General features: G+C 39.5%; 2 protein-coding genes across 2 annotated transcripts in view; one reads left to right on the top strand and one right to left on the bottom strand.

Moving 5' to 3' along the window:
- Positions 1-8,281: 8,281 nt before the first annotated feature.
- On the bottom strand, positions 8,282-14,027 carry LOC120325200. Its single transcript, XM_039390880.1, has 2 exons — positions 13,802-14,027; positions 8,282-9,054 (listed from the first exon to the last, which is right to left on the bottom strand). The coding sequence occupies exon 2, from the start codon at positions 8,924-8,926 to the stop codon at positions 8,282-8,284; it is 645 nt and encodes a 214-aa protein (XP_039246814.1). The 5' UTR covers positions 8,927-9,054; positions 13,802-14,027.
- Positions 14,028-18,161: 4,134 nt separating this feature from the next.
- Positions 18,162-18,290, top strand: part of MYO5B (myosin VB) — a 51,780-nt gene continuing 51,651 nt past the window's right edge. The window contains exon 1 of the mRNA XM_039390877.1: positions 18,162-18,172. Within this exon, the coding sequence (XP_039246811.1) occupies positions 18,162-18,172 (11 nt within the window). The remainder of the gene's footprint in view (positions 18,173-18,290) is intronic.

The following is an 18,290-nucleotide window of genomic DNA, read 5'->3' as shown; positions in this document are numbered from 1 at the left end:
AGATCATAAAGGGCCAGATATGTTTTTCATGACAGACTTTTGCCTTGATAAAAACATTCTTTCTTCAGGTATAAGCACATTTATATGATTATGAGAAGCAGTAACAAACAGCTAACAAAGAAAACCTTTTTGTACACTTGTCACTGGAGATGCAATTTCTATGCAATACTCTTCTTCCTCCTCTTCCTGGAAAACACAACACCATTTGTGGTGGTCAGAAGTGCTCAGGACTTGGGTGTCTGCTTTTGAAGAGAGGAGGCAGCTTTTGTTTCAACTTTGGCAATGGATAATTCCTTTGTTACTTTTTTTTTTAACCTAATGCAGTGAGGGATTTGTTCTTGCAGCTTGACCAGTGGTGCTGAAACAGAAAATAACCAGGAAAATAGTATACTCCTTGGCCACTGAAGCTACAATGTGTTCTGGGTCATAGCTGTTCTCAGCTAAGAAATTTTACTCCTCAGACCCTGTATAGAGAAACTTTGTGCAGGCAATCCATCCAGTGATGAATACAGTAATAAAATCCCTCGCGGAAACTATTCAAAAAGTAAAAATGTGAGAATATTTTTTATACTGTTATTTCTGCATTATTTAGCTCTGTAACTGCTCTCTTTGATTTTCTGATTAAAGTCTTGCAGTTGTCAGTAGACCTCACAAAGATAGAACTGTAACCCTACTTTTTAGAGGAAAAGAGCTTCTTTATACATTTGTAGACTTTCATACTGAGCTGAATATACGTTATCAAAAAAACTCATTTTTGGAGACCTTTTGCTAGAAAGCTTAATTTCTAATAGTTGCTGGAGAAAGTGGGACGTAAACCTGGGAGTATCTAGTGTCATACAATAGTTTTTGAATTTACACAACATGAAGATACTTCTTTTTCTTCCCTATTTTGTGATTAGAAAGGAGAGCTGATTTGATTGTCTTGTAGTTACAGGAAGATTTATTAGTTCTATTCCTCCCTAGCCTTTGTTAAGCTATATAACCTTTCCAATCCTTTATTTCTGTGTTTCAATACTGGAAAAATACCTTTATTTGCCCTGTGTGTTTATATAAGCTTTCTGAAATAATGCTGTTTTATTGGTGACTTGAGTTCAGGGACCAAATGGAGTGATTAAAATTATATAGAACTATATGGATGAAAAAGAAAAATGGTGATACTAACTTTAAAATATGTTTTGCTATTTTGAAAATGTTATATCTGAAGAGAAAACTGTTTGGGTAAATTATTTAATCAAATATAATAAGAGTATAACATAAGTTTCAATGAAAATTTGCATTATAATTGGCAGAGGAAGATGAGAGAGGAATAAGGGTTTTTTGTAGTATTTTATTCATAGGTAACAAAACAAGACAGATAGTTGAATTCAGTCCCATTTGTTTATCATAAAGAGAATTATCAGCACCTGGGCAAAATTTTTACCATAATTTGGATTTCTGACTCTCATAAAGACTGGGGAAGTAGAACAGACATTAAATCTGGAGGTAAAGAGTCTCTCTAATTGTCAGAAGCCTATATAAAATAAGTACCTCTTTTTATTCAAATAACTGCTTGAGAAGATACATTTTGTGTTTTGTGTAATTTACACTATTTTTCTCACATAATTTATCAGAATTTATCCGAAAAACTGTACCAGAAATGTCAGTGCTACACACTTTTTCTCGGAGTTTATGATAAACATGAGAAATACCTGAATTTTTTTCACCTACTGTACCTAGATCCAAACTTTTTTGTTTTAAATAAATGTGACTTTTAAAAAATCCTTAATAATTTTTCAGTCTTTATCATTGATCATGTGGATTGACTATGGATATGTCTATGTACTTCCATTGCAGGGTACAGATATTTAAAAATTACTGTATTTGAAACCCTTCTGGTACATCTGGACTAATTCCTTTTTCATATATGCTCTCTGCATAATTTTCTTGGTCAGCAGTAGCTCTTTGACTGGCATAAGTAAAAATACAGCATATCCACTTTTGCTGTGTTTTCTTGCTCCTGTCATTGCTTCAAATGGTGAAGTAACTAGAAGAGAAATGACCAAGCTTGCAGAAAATGTTGAACTGTTCACTTGCATCGAAACAAGTCCCAGGAGATGTCAGTAACCTTTGCAGAAAAGATAGTAAAGGGCAAGATGTTGACTGTAGCTCTTAGGTTGGCAGTTATCAAGAGCTGCAGTAATGTCTGGGTTTATGTGCTCCATTTGCTCTCATTGAAAATGCAGACCAGGCAGATCTCACACTTAGCATTCAGCAAGAGTGGAATCACTACAAGAAGTTACTCTGTCTTACAAGGAAATGCCTGTTAACAATGTGTTAAGCTGAATATGGGAGGAGAAAAGGACATCTGAATTATGAAAATCTGGTCTTTCCATAATATTACAACAGTAATACCCCTAAGTGAGTCAGCCTTTTTCCAACAAGGCCAAGTCCTTGTCTTTACACATGCCAATGACTTCAATATCTGGCTTATATTGACAGTTATGTTAATTTTTAATTTTTTTAATACACACTTCATTTTCATCTTGTCCTCTGAGAAGATGGTACAGCTTTTTATAGCAGTTAAGGAATGAGAGCAGCAGTCCCCATCTCTCTTCACTGTTATGTTTTTCAACTTCAAATTCCTTCTAGGCCTAATATCAAAGAATGCAAGCTCACTAACAAGACCAATCTGGCTGTGATGAGGGAAAACCTTGATTAATAATTGAATGTATATTTTAGGTAGTGTTGTGGCCTAATGTTTTTGTAGATTGTAAGACTTTTTTTTCTTCGTACAAAATACTGTGATATGAGATAGAGCTGTGCTGATTGGAAAGTATGATTACATGGGGTGCTAAATTCACAAACTGAACACTAACAATAATCTTATCTTTGTGTTTGAGATGGTCCACAACTGAAACTAAACAGGTTTCTGAGTTACTAGAATACAGGACAGCCTGTTTGAATTTTTTCCTGTCATCTTCCTGGAGCCAAAACAATGTTAAATATTGCAGCTCACCATTCTTCTAAGTTCTAGTGCATTTAGAGGAAGTCTGCATTTTTGTCTTTATTTTTTTTTCTTTCTACTTTTCTCTCTGATAATGAAATTGGAGTAATCAGTTATGTGTTTTCCAGAGGCTAATTTTAAAGTTAGTTTTCCAAAAGGAAAAAAAAAACCTTTTTCCCTTTGTACCATGATAAAAATCTCTTTGCCAGAGTCAAACCCTGACTTTTTAGTACCTTGTAAGCATTTTTACAGAAAGGTGATGGTGTGATGAGTATACTGAAGAAGCGAAGAAGGTGCAGATAGTATTTCTTGGATTTTCTGTTTCATTTGCATTTCCTTAGATAAGCTAATTTGATGGAATAAAAGATCTAAAAGAAGAACAATGAATCTGCATGCCATGGACAGAATAAATGATGGATTTTTAGAGTATAAGAAACACACTTCTTTTAGTTATCTCATATGTGCTGTAGAACCTGAGGCAGAGTGGGTTTTTTTGAGATTTATTATAACTACACTTTCTAAACAGCTAGGAAACCATTTTTACCCCCAAATGAAGATGGTTTTAATCTATTCTCCTATAGCACCCATAATAAATTAGGAATATGAAGATTTTCCCTTCCAGATCACACCTGAGTTTTCTCAGGACACCAACCTTCAAGCTTGGAAAATTAGTATTCCTGTCACACCACTTGCACTTAGTTTAATTTGAAATACTGAATTATCAAAAGTAGAAGTCATCTATCTTGTTTATTCTACCTTATAATTGCTTCTGTATTGAAGTGTTCATATTTGCATAAAATGCCGAAAGTTTATTATAATGCTACTTTTTCATATTTTCCCTCTTGTGCAAGGAAATGGCAATCACTTCAGTAAGCATTTGTGTCAGTTATATGAAGACATTTCAGATTGTGTTATAACGTGTTCTAGCTTTACATTGATTTAGATAAGCAGAATTTCACGTTCTCCATTTTCTGTACGCTATAAATCACATCAGTGGTTTAAGTAAATTAGGAGGCTGTCATTGTAATAGAGAACACCAGAGACTCGAAACACTGCTGGTTAAGTAATTGGTGATGAATTGGTGATGTGTGTGTTTTAGTCTTCACCAGCATGGGCAGTTCCTGACATCACAACCATCTGTACTGAATAATGTTTCAAGAAGAGAAATTAATTAAAATAGCAGCTTTCTGTGACAAAAATAATGCACTTCTGAATGTAGAATAAGAGCAAGTCTTCTAATTTGTAATGTCTATAGGTAAAAATTGTATGAAATGAAGGGGAAGGTAAACACATTTTAATTTAACTTGAAGAATCCAGAGTGACATGGTTAATCCTGCTTAATGGATGTGTCACGAGTGTATTCCTGAAAATATTAAAATATGTGTCTGCCTTTATACTTTGTGAAATGCTAATGGATTGCACAAACTGTATCAGTGTTTCCTTTCTTATGATATTGTTGCCGTGGAATTTTGGTGCTGAAAAAATCTCCAGAGCAGTTAATTAGGAGTGAGATAAGAAAGGGTTTATTCTGCCAAGGCTGAGATGTTACAAGACGCGCAAAGGCCGTACCTGAGATGTTACATTTTATAATACCCTCCATCCAATCCCAGATGTGTCCACCCTGTGGCCTTTACTCTGGACCGCCCCAGGTCCACCCCCTGAAAAATGGGTCTGGGGGTTTTGGGACCATCTGTTCATCCCATCTTCATCTCCCTCAGAGCACAAAGGGTACATAGTTACCTAATTCTTGATCGTATTCTGCGTTTTAGGCCCTGTGCTGTTCTGCCAACAATCTAGGCCTTGCCTTGACAAAAGACTAAACATCTCTGCTGTATTCAGGGGTAGGATTGATATAGAGAGCATAGGATGGGGTAAGACGGTTAAGGAATGTGTAAACAAGGGTGCTAGAGAAAGGGAAAGGGACAAAGAAGTTGGGGGTTGCTGCTTTTAAAATCTACTTCCACTACTTATAAAACTTACAAGTCTTACAAATATTAGAAAAATAAAAAAACATTAGGGGCTTAAGGCATCAATATACTGATGGAAATGTTTCCAACTCTTCTTTAGAACACTTCTCTGTATATAAAACAAACAAATTCTTTTGTTGAAGAGAAAATTTCAGATATCTTGTGGGAAAACAGTATATGGATAAACAGTCAGAAAAATATTTTTAAACATTTAATATTCCAGAACTAGTTTAGAAAGCCATAATTTTTCTGTGCTAAACTATCTAGATTAGGAAAAACTGCAGAATTTCTTGACAAATTTGAAGACGAGAACTTTACAGAGGCACTGGCAGTTATTCAATTCTGTGAGGAACTGGGAGATAACAGATGCAACATACTAAAACATAGTTCTTGGGTTCCTCAGACTATCTCAATTTTTTTGGTGCTGAGAAGTGATAAGTGAATTATTTTTTTAAACTAGAATTTCATTCATAAATGATTCAGTGCAGGATTGATAGTCTAGAATTATCAGGTACACTTTAGAATGTAGTGGAACTGCAGCTGAAATAGATAACAGGAAAGAAAATGCTAGTAACTTCATTTAATCAGACTGCAGATGTTCCATAAATAAGTGATCTACTGTAATTCCTTGCCCCCCCACTAAAATTAGATCTTTCTCTGTAAATTAAGGACTATGGATTCTCTTGACTTGAGCACTAGTCCAGATCAATATATTTGTTATCAAATTGCAAATTATTCATTCATGCCTCCCTAATAAGTTCTGGATTTTATTTCAAGACAGAATTATATTTTAGTCCTGAAACTTTTTATGTTCTCTAGTTAGGTCTACTCCAACTGCCCAACCAATTCAAGACTGACCAAAAGTTAAAGCATGTTGTTAAGGTTACTATCCAAATGTCTCTTGAACACTGACAGACATGGGGCGTTGGCCACCTCTCTAGAAGCCTGTTCCAGTAAAGAAATGCTTGGAAAAGAAATACTTCCTAATGTCAAGTTCAAACCTCGCCTGGTGTAGCTTTGAGCCTCTCCCACACCTCCTGCCGCTGGGTGTCAGTAGGTTCAGCAGTTTCTCAGGCATTTGTTCTTTACTTGTACTACTTAGGTTCTTTCAAGTGCTATGTCTTTCTGTTGCCCGTAACCAAAAGAAACACAAACCAACAGAGTGCCGGTTTATGCGGTGCTTTATTCGGGGCCCCGGGAACCTGAGGACTAGCGTCCAAAGTCAGGATTCCGAAGACCCTCATTTTCAGTTCAGCTTTTATACACAAACAAGTTTACGTGCAGTTTCCACGGCAAAACAGTTACAGTTTCCACAGCAAACCAGGTGCAGTTACAAACAAGCTCATGCTCCATACTGATAACAATTAATAATCATCTACTCTAATCATAAATCTGCTTAAGTTGTCTTACCCCTAGAAACTGTTTAACAGACCTTAACCACATCCTAGGTAACAAATCGTTGCATACATGCCTGACTAGATCCTTTGATTATGGTTTCCACTTCACACACAAACAAAGTTGCTTTCTAGGCCTACTCTTCTACTAAGCCTTAGCCATTCTACTACTAATTTAAATTGCTGTGCAACATGTCCCCCCTTTTGAGCATTCTTCAGGCTTTGCTTGCAAGGATGCTCAAATACAGCAATCTTCAGGCTGTAGTTTCTTGGTAGGTAGGAGGTGATTCATTTTGCGGTGAGATTATTTCTTTTCTTGTTATAGCTTTCATGATGCGTCTCGTATGTTGACCTTCTTTTACAATCATTCTTAAAAGACACTTGTAAACAGTTATGGCTATGACAATAATTATTACAATTAATATTCCGTACTGGATAACAGAAGATATCTATCCTGACACATGAAGACCTAGGGAGCTGAATAATTGTCTTATCCAATTATGTTCTGCTTCTTTTTGCAGTTCATGAACATTCTCGTCAATTTGTTCTAATTGACTAATATCTTTTTCTACTTCTTGAGTGACATTTGGGATGTGTACACAACAATGCTCGTCCTTTGCATGCAGGTGGCCGCAAACTCCATGTTCCTTAAGTAATATTAGGTCTAATGTCATGCGGTTTTGTATGGTCATTCTAGAGGTGGCTTGTAATTGTAAATTTAGATCTTTAAATCCCTTCTTAGTGACTGCTGCTAACCTTTCAGTTTGTCCCATTAATTTAAACAACATTTCTCTGTTCCGGTATGTTGAGATTGGTGCAAATAGAGACTCTAATGCTCATCCAAATTTAACTCCTGCTGATGGTTCATGCCAATCTCCCAACCCCAGGTCATCAATATCTTTACCAACTTCTCTTTTCCTTCGTGGTTGTATTTCTACTGATGTTAACTTATCTTGCTTCCAGAATGGACAGAGAGTAGGTATCCCTAGTGTGACAGGTACAACTGGACCATCTATTGGCATGTGGGTGGTCCACTGACCATGTCCCACGACCCACACTAAATTTCCTGGGCTCTTAACTGTGGTGGTACGGCAATCAATGTTTTTGCTTGTTACCCATGTTCCAACTACTACCCATAGGAAAAATCCAGGCACTTGTTCACATTGTTTCTTAGTCATCTCGTTCTTGAGTAGACATGCATCTATCATTTCATTCCATGTTTTGGTTACAAATCTGCAATTCTACGTAGTATTCTTAAACACTTTAGGAATTTCTGGTACTGGAATTATTCCCCATGGGATTGGGTCTCCTGCAGCATGAGGCATAGGGAGACATGCAGTAATTTTTGTGACATTCTGTACTCTCCCAAAATCACGAATTAGGCCTACAACTAGGTTTTCTTGTTCTACTTCTCTATCTAGAATCTGCAGGTTACTTACTTGTCGGGTTATTCTTTCAATCCTTACGTGGACGACAGTAATTCCAGTATCTCACCAGTCATCTTTACTTATCTAGCAAGTATATTGGCCTTCATCTTCTCCTCTTTGTATTTCTTTGATTTTCAAAACTATTGCGTCTGCTCTCTTTCCAATCTGATGTCTCTTCCCAACTTTCAAGTTCTGTCCCTTAAACCACCACCCATATTCAGAATACTGTCCTTCTGGAATTTTGCAACTTAGAATCAGATCTCTTCCTTCCTGGGTCGAATAAACACTATGTTCTGGTCTAACTCTTATTCCTTGATGTGATACGGCTACTGCTGTCCTTATCCCGTGATCTTTTTCTTCTCCACATGAGACTACACAAAGAAATGTACCTTCTGTCTTTCCTACTCTGGGATTAGAAATATTCAGCCACCCTTTACCTCCTTTACTATTTGACCACCAGCTAACTCCTTGACTTTGTGATTCCCAAGATTGATTTGCCACATTTAATTTCTACCACTTTACTTTAACTGATTTTCGACAATCATCAAATTGGAAGGTACAATTGATTTTTAAAGGAGGACCATCCCACATGTCTGATTGTTTCCTAGTGGGTAAAACTCGCACTTTGGTCACTGTCTTCTGAGTCGTGTTTATTGTCTGTATTTCTATATGTCCATAATCAAAACTTTCCCAAATCCAAACTACACACATATATGTCTCTTCCATAGCTTTGTACACTTTGGGTACCTGCAGAACGGTGTAACCTTTTTGTTGTGTAGCATCCCAAACTGTTGTCACTCCTTCTGTCATGATTTGGTCTTGATCTCTCCATCTCCACTTGACATGGACATCTCTTAATTCAGCTCCCTGGTCATCTGAAAATAGACAAGTTAAGTTTACATCAGTGTGTTCTGGTACAAATAAATAAGGATCTGGGGTCTCAATTCTCACGGTGGTTTCTGCTAAACTTATCAACCCCAGGAACACTATGATCCTCAATGGTTGGCTCGAAATACCATTCTTGTGGGTGAGAGAGGTTCTACCGACCACGAAACTGGAACTTTCTTGACCCGAGTATAATGGATCCAGCTGTCGATTCCTTCGACTTTTACTGCGGTGTAGGTCGTCATTATCACCTGGCGAGGACCGTCCCATGTTTCTTTCAGCGGCTCCACCGACCAGTTTCTCACGTAGACATGATCTCCCGGAGAAATGTCGTGCACTGGATTCTCCAGGGGCAGAGGTCGATTCCACTGCAATGCTCCTCTGAGGGCTGTGAGAGTCTTATTTAAAGATAACACATAATTAAACACTGCTTGATCACCTACTATATGAGGATCCCCTTGGTAAGTAGCTGCATGATAAGGTTTGCCATATAATATTTCATATGGACTTACTCTTATTCTCTCCCTTGGTTTGATCCTAATTCTCAACAAGGCAATGGATACTGCTTGGGGCCACGGAATCTTTGCCTCCTGACAAATTTTCTTCAATTGACCTTTCAATGTCTGATTCATCCTTTCAACTTGTCCACTAGACTGTGGTCTCCATGGTGTATGGAGATTCCATGTTATCCCTAATACAACTGACACATCTTGTACTATTCCTGCTATAAAGTGCGGTCCTCGATCAGAGGACAACCCTAGGGGAACTCCAAATCTTGGGATGATTTCCCTCAAGAGAGTTTTTACCACTTCCTTTGCTTGATTAGTCCTACAGGGAAAAGCCTCAGGCCATCCTGAAAAGGTGCAGACATATACTAACAAATACTTATAGGATTGGGCTTTAGGCAACTCAGAAAAATCTACTTGCCAGTAATCTCCCGGTAACTGACCTATCTGTAATTTTCCCATCTGCACCTGCTTCCTGACTACTGGGTTATTCTTTATGCACATAGGACACATTGCATTTACCCTTTTTGCCAATGTTAACATCTGCTTTGAGAGAACCTCATTTTTCAAAAATTTTACCAATGCTTCTGCACCCCAGTGGCACTTATTGTGTTCTGTTTCAAGCACTGCTTTCATTATTCTGACAGGTAGAATCACTTGTCCTATGGGGGAAATGTACCACCCTTTAACATTTTTTCTTTGCATTTGTCATTTGAGCTAATTTCTCATCTTCCTGTGAATAATGTGGTTTTTCTTCCATATATGGTATTGCTGGATTATTTCGAACAGGCAAAAGAACCATCTGAGTCCATACTTCTCTTGCGGCCTGCTTAGCCGCTTGGTCCGCCTGTCGATTACCTCGAAATTCTCGTCCGGGATCTCTCTGATGTCCTTTTACATGCATTATTGCCACTGCTGAGGGCTTGTGTATTGCCTCTAGCAATTGTAAAATTTCTTCTCGATGTTTAATCGTTGTCCCTTGAGAAGTAAGAAGTCCTCTCTCTTTCCAGAGTACTCCGTGAACATGAACTACCCCAAAAGCATATTTGGAGTCAGTCCATATGTTAACTCTCTTTCCTTGACTTAATATTAAAGCTCTCACCAATGCCTATATTTCGGCCTTTTGTGCAGACGTACCTGGGGGTAGTGCATTTGCTTCTATCACTTCTTGTTCAGTGACCACTGCATACCCAGCATACCTGGTGCTGTTCTCCACAAAGCTAGATCCGTCAGTGAACAATTCCCAGTCAGGATCTGTCAATGGCTCGTCCTTCAAGTCTCTTCTGCTCGCGTAGACTTGTTCAATGGTCTCTACACAGTCATGCTCCAGGATACCTTCTTCCTGTGTAGACCTAAGGAATTCTGCTGGGTTGAGATGGTTAGTGATTTTCAGTTCAACATCATCTTGTTCTCTCAACAAAGCTTGATACTGTAACATACGGCTAGATGAGAGCCAATGCCCCCCTTTTTGTTCCAAAACTGCTATGACCATGTGGGGTACGTACACTACCATGTGTTTTCCCAGAGTCAATTTTCGTGCTTCTTGTATTAAAATAACCGTTGCTGCCACAGCTCTGAGACACCCTGGCCATCCCCCACTTACTGCGTCTAGCCGTTTGGAGAAATATCCAACAGGTCTTTTCCAGGATCCTAGACGCTGAGTGAGGACTCCTAAAGCCATTCGTTGTCTCTCGCAGACATAGAGCTGAAACTCCTTGGTTGGGTCCGGCAGTCCCAGGGCAGGTGCTTCCTGGAGGGCTCTCTTCAATTCCTGGAACGCTTTCTCTTGCTTCGTCCCCCAGGTCAGCTTGGGCTCCTTTACTGCTTCATATAAAGGTCTGGCAATTAGTCCGAAGTTGGGGATCCACAGTCTGCACCATCTGACCATTCCTAAAAAAGATCTCAGTTCCTGATTATTTCGGGGCATAGGGATAGCACATATTGCTTGAACCCTATTTGTTCCTAAACGCCGGGTTCCTTGGGAGATTTCACATCCCAAATAAATAACTTTCTGTTTTACTAGTTGTGCTTTTTCTTTTGAGACTCGATGGCCTGCTTGCCCCAGCATGTTTAACAGTTCAATGATTAATTGATGGCAGAGTCCCTGCTCTGTATTTCTCAAAAAGATGTCATCAACATATTAAAGTATTATATATGAAAAAAAGAGATTCTTTTACCTGAGTAGTCTTCCATTCTTCAAGTTCCTTTGCTAACTGATTACCAAATATCGTGGGTGAGCATTTGAATCCTTGTGGTAATCGAGTCCAAGTAAGCTGTAGCTTCCGTCCAGTCTCTGGGTTCTCCCATTCAAAGGCAAAGATTTTCCAACTTTCCCGTGCCAGTGGTATGCAGAAGAAGGCATCCTTTAGATCAATCACTGTAAACCACTGAAATCTCTCAGAAACAGATGTTAACAAGGTGTAAGGGTTAGCTACAACCGGGTGGATGTCTTTTGTGATACGGTTTACTGCTCTAAAGTCTTGCACTAACCTATACTTACCATTTTGCTTTTTATCGGAAAAATGGGAGTATTAAACTCTGACTCACATTCTTTTAATATCCCTAAAATTAAAAACTATGTGATCATAGGAGCTATTCCTTTCCTGGCTTCTAAACTAATTAGGTATTGTCGCACTCTAACGGGTTGTGCTCCTTCTTTCTCTTAAAGAAAACAAGTAAATATCTTCACTGGCTTCTAACTATATATCGGCATAAAAACTCTCCTCTGGGCAAAAGGGTTTTTATTGCTAACATACCAAGTTAAAAGTTCACAGACCCAATTCTTAAAAGTACCATATATGGGCCAGTAAGTATTATTTCCTATTCTTCTACCTCCCCACACTTCAATACAATACTTAATCATTTTCTCCTTTGATCTTCTATAAGTGCTGGAATAACAACTCCGGTTCTCTAAGAGGTTCCCCAAGGGACTTTCAGGGGGAATCCTCAGCGTCCTAGCCTCAAAGTCACCTTTTACTAATCTTCTTATCAGAGGGCTATTTGTAATCTCTCTCTGAGGTTCCTCTTTTTTTTTACTACTTTTAACTTCATTCAGAGGTTCCTCTTTTAACTTCTCTAAAAAGGCTGAAAGAGATTCTCCCCTATTCCGTCCCACCGAGCACAGCCCTGACCAGTCCAGCGTCCCTGGTATCTCACTTTGCACTCCCTCCACCAACAATTCTCGGTAAATTCTCAACTTTCTACAATCTCCAGACACATTTGGATCTCACCCGGGATCCTCCCGCGGCACAAAATCATCCACTGCTCCCCCCGCCGCCCGGGACAGAGTTCGCATTCTTTCTTTCGCTCTTTCCACCATCACTCTTAATACCATTTCTTTTTCAGTTGAATCTAGAATTGTATCTAACAATACCTGTAAATCATTCCAGTCTAGATTTTGAGTTTTTCTAACCATTTTTATAATACAAGTCACCTGCTCCAGATTTTCTCTGTATGACCCAGCTGACTGTTTCCAAATTAATATATCATTAGGTAAAAAAGAAACTTTCATCATGACTTTTCTCCCGTCCGCTCCAACTGCTTCCCGCGAAGGGGCCATTAATCTCGGGGGTGAAAGCGAAACTTCCCTCAACTTTCCCCCCCCTCGCTGTCTTTCTCTACTCCTCCCTCGTTCTCTTCGTGCTCTCCGCGTTCGTTCAGCTAAAGGAGTTCTATCAAAATCACATTCTCCCTTTTCTCTTTTCTTCCTCATCCGAGGACGACTCTAGCGGGGGCATGGTGGGTGATTGTGCCCTCACACGTGAAGGGAGACTATCTCCCGAGGGCGCACTTGGAGTTCTACCGGGGGAGACTAACAAAGACACATCTTCCTCTGGTTCTGAAAACCGTATTTTCCGCTCATATTTATCATCCAATCCTTTCAATATCATTATACTCCGCTCTTGACATTCTTTACATTTATCATCCTCCAGTTTCAGTTCTTTCAACACTAAAATACCACATTCCTTTTGCCACTCAGTGTTATGTTCTAAATAATAAAACAAGTCCAGATACGGTATTTCATCCCACTTCTCATTCTCTCGTAAATATCGCATCAAAGGGGTTATAATTTCCAAAGTCAATGAACCATTTCTAGGCCACTGCATTCCTTCTGTCTCATATTGAGGCCATACATTATTACAGTAATCAATCAATTGTTTCTTGTTTAACTCTTGTCCAAAATTTCCCTCCTTCCAATGTTTTAACAAGCAACCAAGCGGAGAATCGCTAGGGATATCTTTTTCTGCACAAGATAATGCTCTAAAAGTTTTAAACGGCATCATACCGGCTCACACATACACCGTAATGTGAATTCCTCAAATTCACAATACACCACAATGTGAATTCCTCAAATTCACAATACCACAACCATACAAAACAATACGTTTAACGACCAACACGACAACACAACAACATAAACCAAGTACATATTCCAAAACCAAAACCAAAACCAACTCGCCAATTCTCCCTCTGAGTGGCGAGTGCTGGTACAGCGCGGCTTTCGCTACGTCTTACGACCAGCGCCTAGGCTTCCCAACCGAGGTACCTTTAGCCCAACCTAGCGGGTAACTTGCGGTCCCGTCTTATAGGCAGGCTCCCAACCAACAAACCTAAAAGAATAAAGCACCTCCGGGCTTACCTGGATGGGTTGTCCGGCGGGCGCGGGGTCGGGCACGGGTCGATGTCTCCCCAGAAATCACCTGGTTGCCGGCGTGGAGTAGATCAGCGCGTGAGCCGCCCCAGCTACCCCCGGAGTCCCCAGTCTGGGTCGCCAGAAAACTGTTGCCCGTAACCAAAAGAAACACAAACCAACAGAGTGCCGGTTTATGCGGTGCTTTATTCGGGGCCCCGGGAACCTGAGGACTAGCGTCCAAAGTCAGGATTCCGAAGACCCTCATTTTCAGTTCAGCTTTTATACACAAACAAGTTTATGTGCAGTTTCCACGGCAAACCAGTTACAGTTTCCACAGCAAACCAGGTGCAGTTACAAACAAGCTCATACTTCATACTGATAACAATTAATAATCATCTACTCCAATCATAAATCTGCTTAAGTTGTCTTATCCCTAGAAACTGTTTAACAGACCTTAACCACATCCTAGGTAACAAATCGTTGCATACATGCCTGACTAGATCCTTTGATTATGGTTTCCACTTCACACACAAACAAAGTTGCTTTCTAGGCCTACTCTTCTACTAAGCCTTAGCCATTCTACTACTAATTTAAATTGCTGTGCAACACCAGGACACTGAGAATACATAACTCTTCAATCACTGCAACTTGTCACCTCTTGTTCTTCGTGCGGGGGGGGGAGGAAGTGTAAATTCCTATTTCAGCCTTTTAGAGTGACCTTCTCCAGTGTTTGTGATGCTTCAAGGACAGATTTTTTTCGTGTATTTTAGTGTTTCCAGAAGATAATTGTATATAGGAACAGCTCTGCACTAAATAAAATACTCACTTTGGGCTTTGGTAGCTCTTCACCCTCATTGGTCATAAAATTCCAGTCTTGAAAATCCAGACCCAGGAGCTGGACAACATCCTTGAAAGACTGTGAATAATCTGTGTATTTGAATTGGCTTTATAAACCAGCTTGGGAAAAGGTGCTTCAACAGGATCCTGTTTTGTGGGAAATAGTTGCTTCTGCATTTTTATGTGCCATCTGTAAGTGAGCATTGATTATTCCTCTGTATTTCCTTATATTTTGAGATAAGTCGATTTATATTGGTTGATTAATGATAAAACCAAAAAGGAGAGTCATTGCTTTAAATTTAAATCCCATGTGAAGGCTCTAAATTTAAACCACTTTAAAATAATAAGAGAAAACTTGATCTTTGTGAGTTTTGTTTCACTTTGGTGTAAGCAATTTACCTTTAAAGCAATAGGGAATTTTCAAATTTGTTTATCTCAATCTAAGTTTTATTACAGAAGCTGTAGAAAATGTTTACTTTCATCCTGTAGTGCTTACATCTGAATATTTTCCATCATACTGTTACAAGAGTAGCTTTTGAGAGTGATGTGGCTTTGGGTCAGAGATCTCTGGATAAAGACACCTGCTCCAATTTCACATCAACTCCTTCATGGGTTGAAGAATTCAATGTTTTGAGTATTTAATAATTTATTTTTTTTTACCTTTAGGAAAATAAATAATTTTTTAATGTAGGTTGTAGTTCCTCAGCCCGTGTGAGTCACTGGAAGATGAAGCCATGTGCTCCCCACTTCGGTTGCACCTGGTTTTATTTTGTCATTTCCATGGTGCACTGCACTCTGCCTCTGTCTCAAGTAAATTGAAAATGTATCATTTGGTTTGAAATGCTGCACAGCAGTTAAGAAATTTATTTGTTAGCATGTACATAAATGGCTGTGATGAATGGGCTGTCTGAGGTGTGCAGATAGTAAATCTATCATCAGCTTCCCAGGGTAAAGCGTGGAAGATGTCTCTATGCTATACAACCATTCATCTTCTTTATAGAAACTGGCTGCATAAAGATGAGTCTGTAGAGAATTAATTGGTGTGGATCTCCATGAATCACAAAATACTCTCTAAAATAAGTTTTCAACTTGCGTTTTATCAAAACTCTACATTTTTCTTCTTGCTGGTTCTGGTGGTTTCCAGTCAGTGCTCCAACAGTGACAGTCTCCCACTGTGCCATCACTCTGAATAACCTCACCACTGCAGCCTCTCTGAAATACTGTTGTTGTAATTGTTATGTATTTATAGTTTAAGCATTCTTGGCATTTGGCTGCTTCCCCTGGTCCCCGAATCTGACTGTCAGATGCAGCATTTTTGTATCAATTCAGTGTGAAATCCCAGCTGCTAAACTCCATAAACATTAAACATTTATAATTGAAACCTATCATGGGCATCCTTGGATATAGAGGGTTTTTTTAATATAATGTGCCTTTAGCTGTCATTTCAAAGTAACAAAACCTATAAATGACTGTGGCTACCAGCAGTTCTGTTTGCCCACTCCCAAAAAAAGGTGTAATGTGTAAATGGAGGGGTTTTTCCCCTCCTTGTTCTTCTCTTTGAATATATTCCAGCTAATTTCAAGCCAGGCCAGCCTGCATGTTTTAGAGCTAATTGAAAGGCAAATCTGTTCTGCTGCAATAAACAAGACAAGCGAAATTTTCTCCCTGAGCCACAGTTTTAAAAATAATTTCATGTCAAATCTTGGCTGAGAGATTCAACCTGCATCCTCCTAAACAGGCTTTGGATCCTATGGAAAGATCACTGTAGTCCAGCTCCTCACTGCTTAAAATTTTGGCCCATTCAGTGGAAGGTACCACGTGGTGCTGGCAGGATTTCTTACACAAAAGGGATTGCTCAGCACATGGGATGGTCTTGGGTGATGGGGTTAATTAATTTAGTTACCCTGAATGGAAACATTTTACATTAAGTTATTTTAGGCTACCAAAAGAAAACCATAATATGGTCAAGAGTTTGAAGCTTTGCTGACTTATTATACTCCTTTCAGCTCTTAATTCAGCACACAGCTGACATAACACTGCTGTAATCACCCTGAAACAATGAGTTGGAGATATTTTGGGCAGTTGCTGACTGCTTGGAGAGATGCTTTTCAGAGGCTTCCTTAGAATGTCACCCCTGGTTTCTTACACAAGCCCTGCCTTTAATTTGAGGTTGTAATAAACCCAGCTTGGCTCTGCAGCAGAGGGGCTGTGCTTGGGTTCATAACCCCTTGATTTGGGGCAGGAGCAGCCCCTTTGCTCTGTACCTTGTAGTTTTCTATAAAACATCCCAATCTTGTTCTTTAAAATACAGAAAAAAGAATAAATTTATTTAATAAAAATTAAAGTAAATAAAAACAAAAATTAATAAAAATAAAATTAATTTGCAATGTGTGTTATGGCTTATTCCTTCTTTATAATTCCTGTAAAATGACAAAGAAATTGCTGGGATGACCAAGCGTCCTGCTCCCGGCCAAGCCCTTGAGCATCCTCCTTGCTGCTGGAGCCCAGGGAGGACTTTTTTCCACAGGCATAAGTTATTTTCCTGTATCCTTCCATTCCTTTTATTGCCTTTTCCCCTTAGTGACCTGTGCTAACTTCAAAGCAAAACATAGATGTTTGAGGTTTGGTTGTGCTTGATCTCAGTCTCAAAATTATTCTTTTTTTTACCTTGGGAAAGTTTGAGAAGCATCTGTCCAGTTCTTCATGTCTCCTTCTTCGTCTTTCTCAGCTGTGCAGGTATAAAAATCCTCCTAATTCCAGCTCTTTCTCTGCACTACCTATCTGGATCTTATAACTTGACAATTATATGGAATCGTATTTATTCAGTGGCCCTTGGTGGTTTCCAGGTCCCAGCACTGAGCCATGCCCATGCTGTGTGTTGCCATGCCCATGCTGTGTGTTGCGTGGCAGCATCCTGAAAACCTGTGATCTGCATTTTTTTATTTAATACCTGTCAGCAAGTTGAACTGAAGTGTAACCTTCCCATAATGTCTCCCAGCCTGCTAAGCTGTGGGGTGACATGGCACATCCTTTGTCCCCGACTGGGAATCAGTGTGTGGTTTAGCAGGTGGGAGACAAGTTTTCTCCTTTTTCTTTTTTTTCTGAAAACGAAAGTGTTGAACCTAAAGAAGAGACGTATATATGTGCAGAAGAATAATTTAAAGTGAGCTTCAGCATTTCTGCACCGGTGAGCTCTCCCTTGCAGGGGTGGGGGATCATGTTTGCTTCTCCCGAAGCACGTTGTTGTAAGGAAATTTTATACAGCTTTGAGCCTCAAGAGGTTCAGTGAGGCATGTTACATTAAACCTGAGTGCTTTAATTGTTCCTTTCTCCGGGGAGGATCCTGTAACAGCACCTATGAGCCCCTGCAGCTTTCTTTTGCTTGTGAACTGGGATGGCAAATATTCCAGCCAAACTCCTGATGGACCAGCTGAGCCCCAGCCAGGCAGGGATTTTGTGTTGATACTCCATGGACAATAGCACAAGCAGTGTTATCTCAGGGCTGTCATCTCCTGCTGAATCAGCAAGGATGGTGAGAGCGTGAGTTCTGTGCTGTGGATGTGCAGCACTGGGCTGGGAACCTCTGGGAGATGTGAATAGAGGACTGTGGACACCACCAGCCCAGATAAACACCTGGGCAGCAATCACTGAGTGTATT

The sequence above is a fragment of the Pipra filicauda genome, unplaced genomic scaffold (genome assembly GCF_003945595.2).
Source record: "Pipra filicauda isolate LSUMZ 115617 unplaced genomic scaffold, ASM394559v2 scaffold128_size5466820_pilon, whole genome shotgun sequence".
Taxonomy (NCBI): domain Eukaryota; kingdom Metazoa; phylum Chordata; class Aves; order Passeriformes; family Pipridae; genus Pipra; species Pipra filicauda.
The sequence above is the reverse complement of the archived record's forward strand: the minus strand, read 5'-3'. Positions and strand labels throughout refer to the sequence as shown.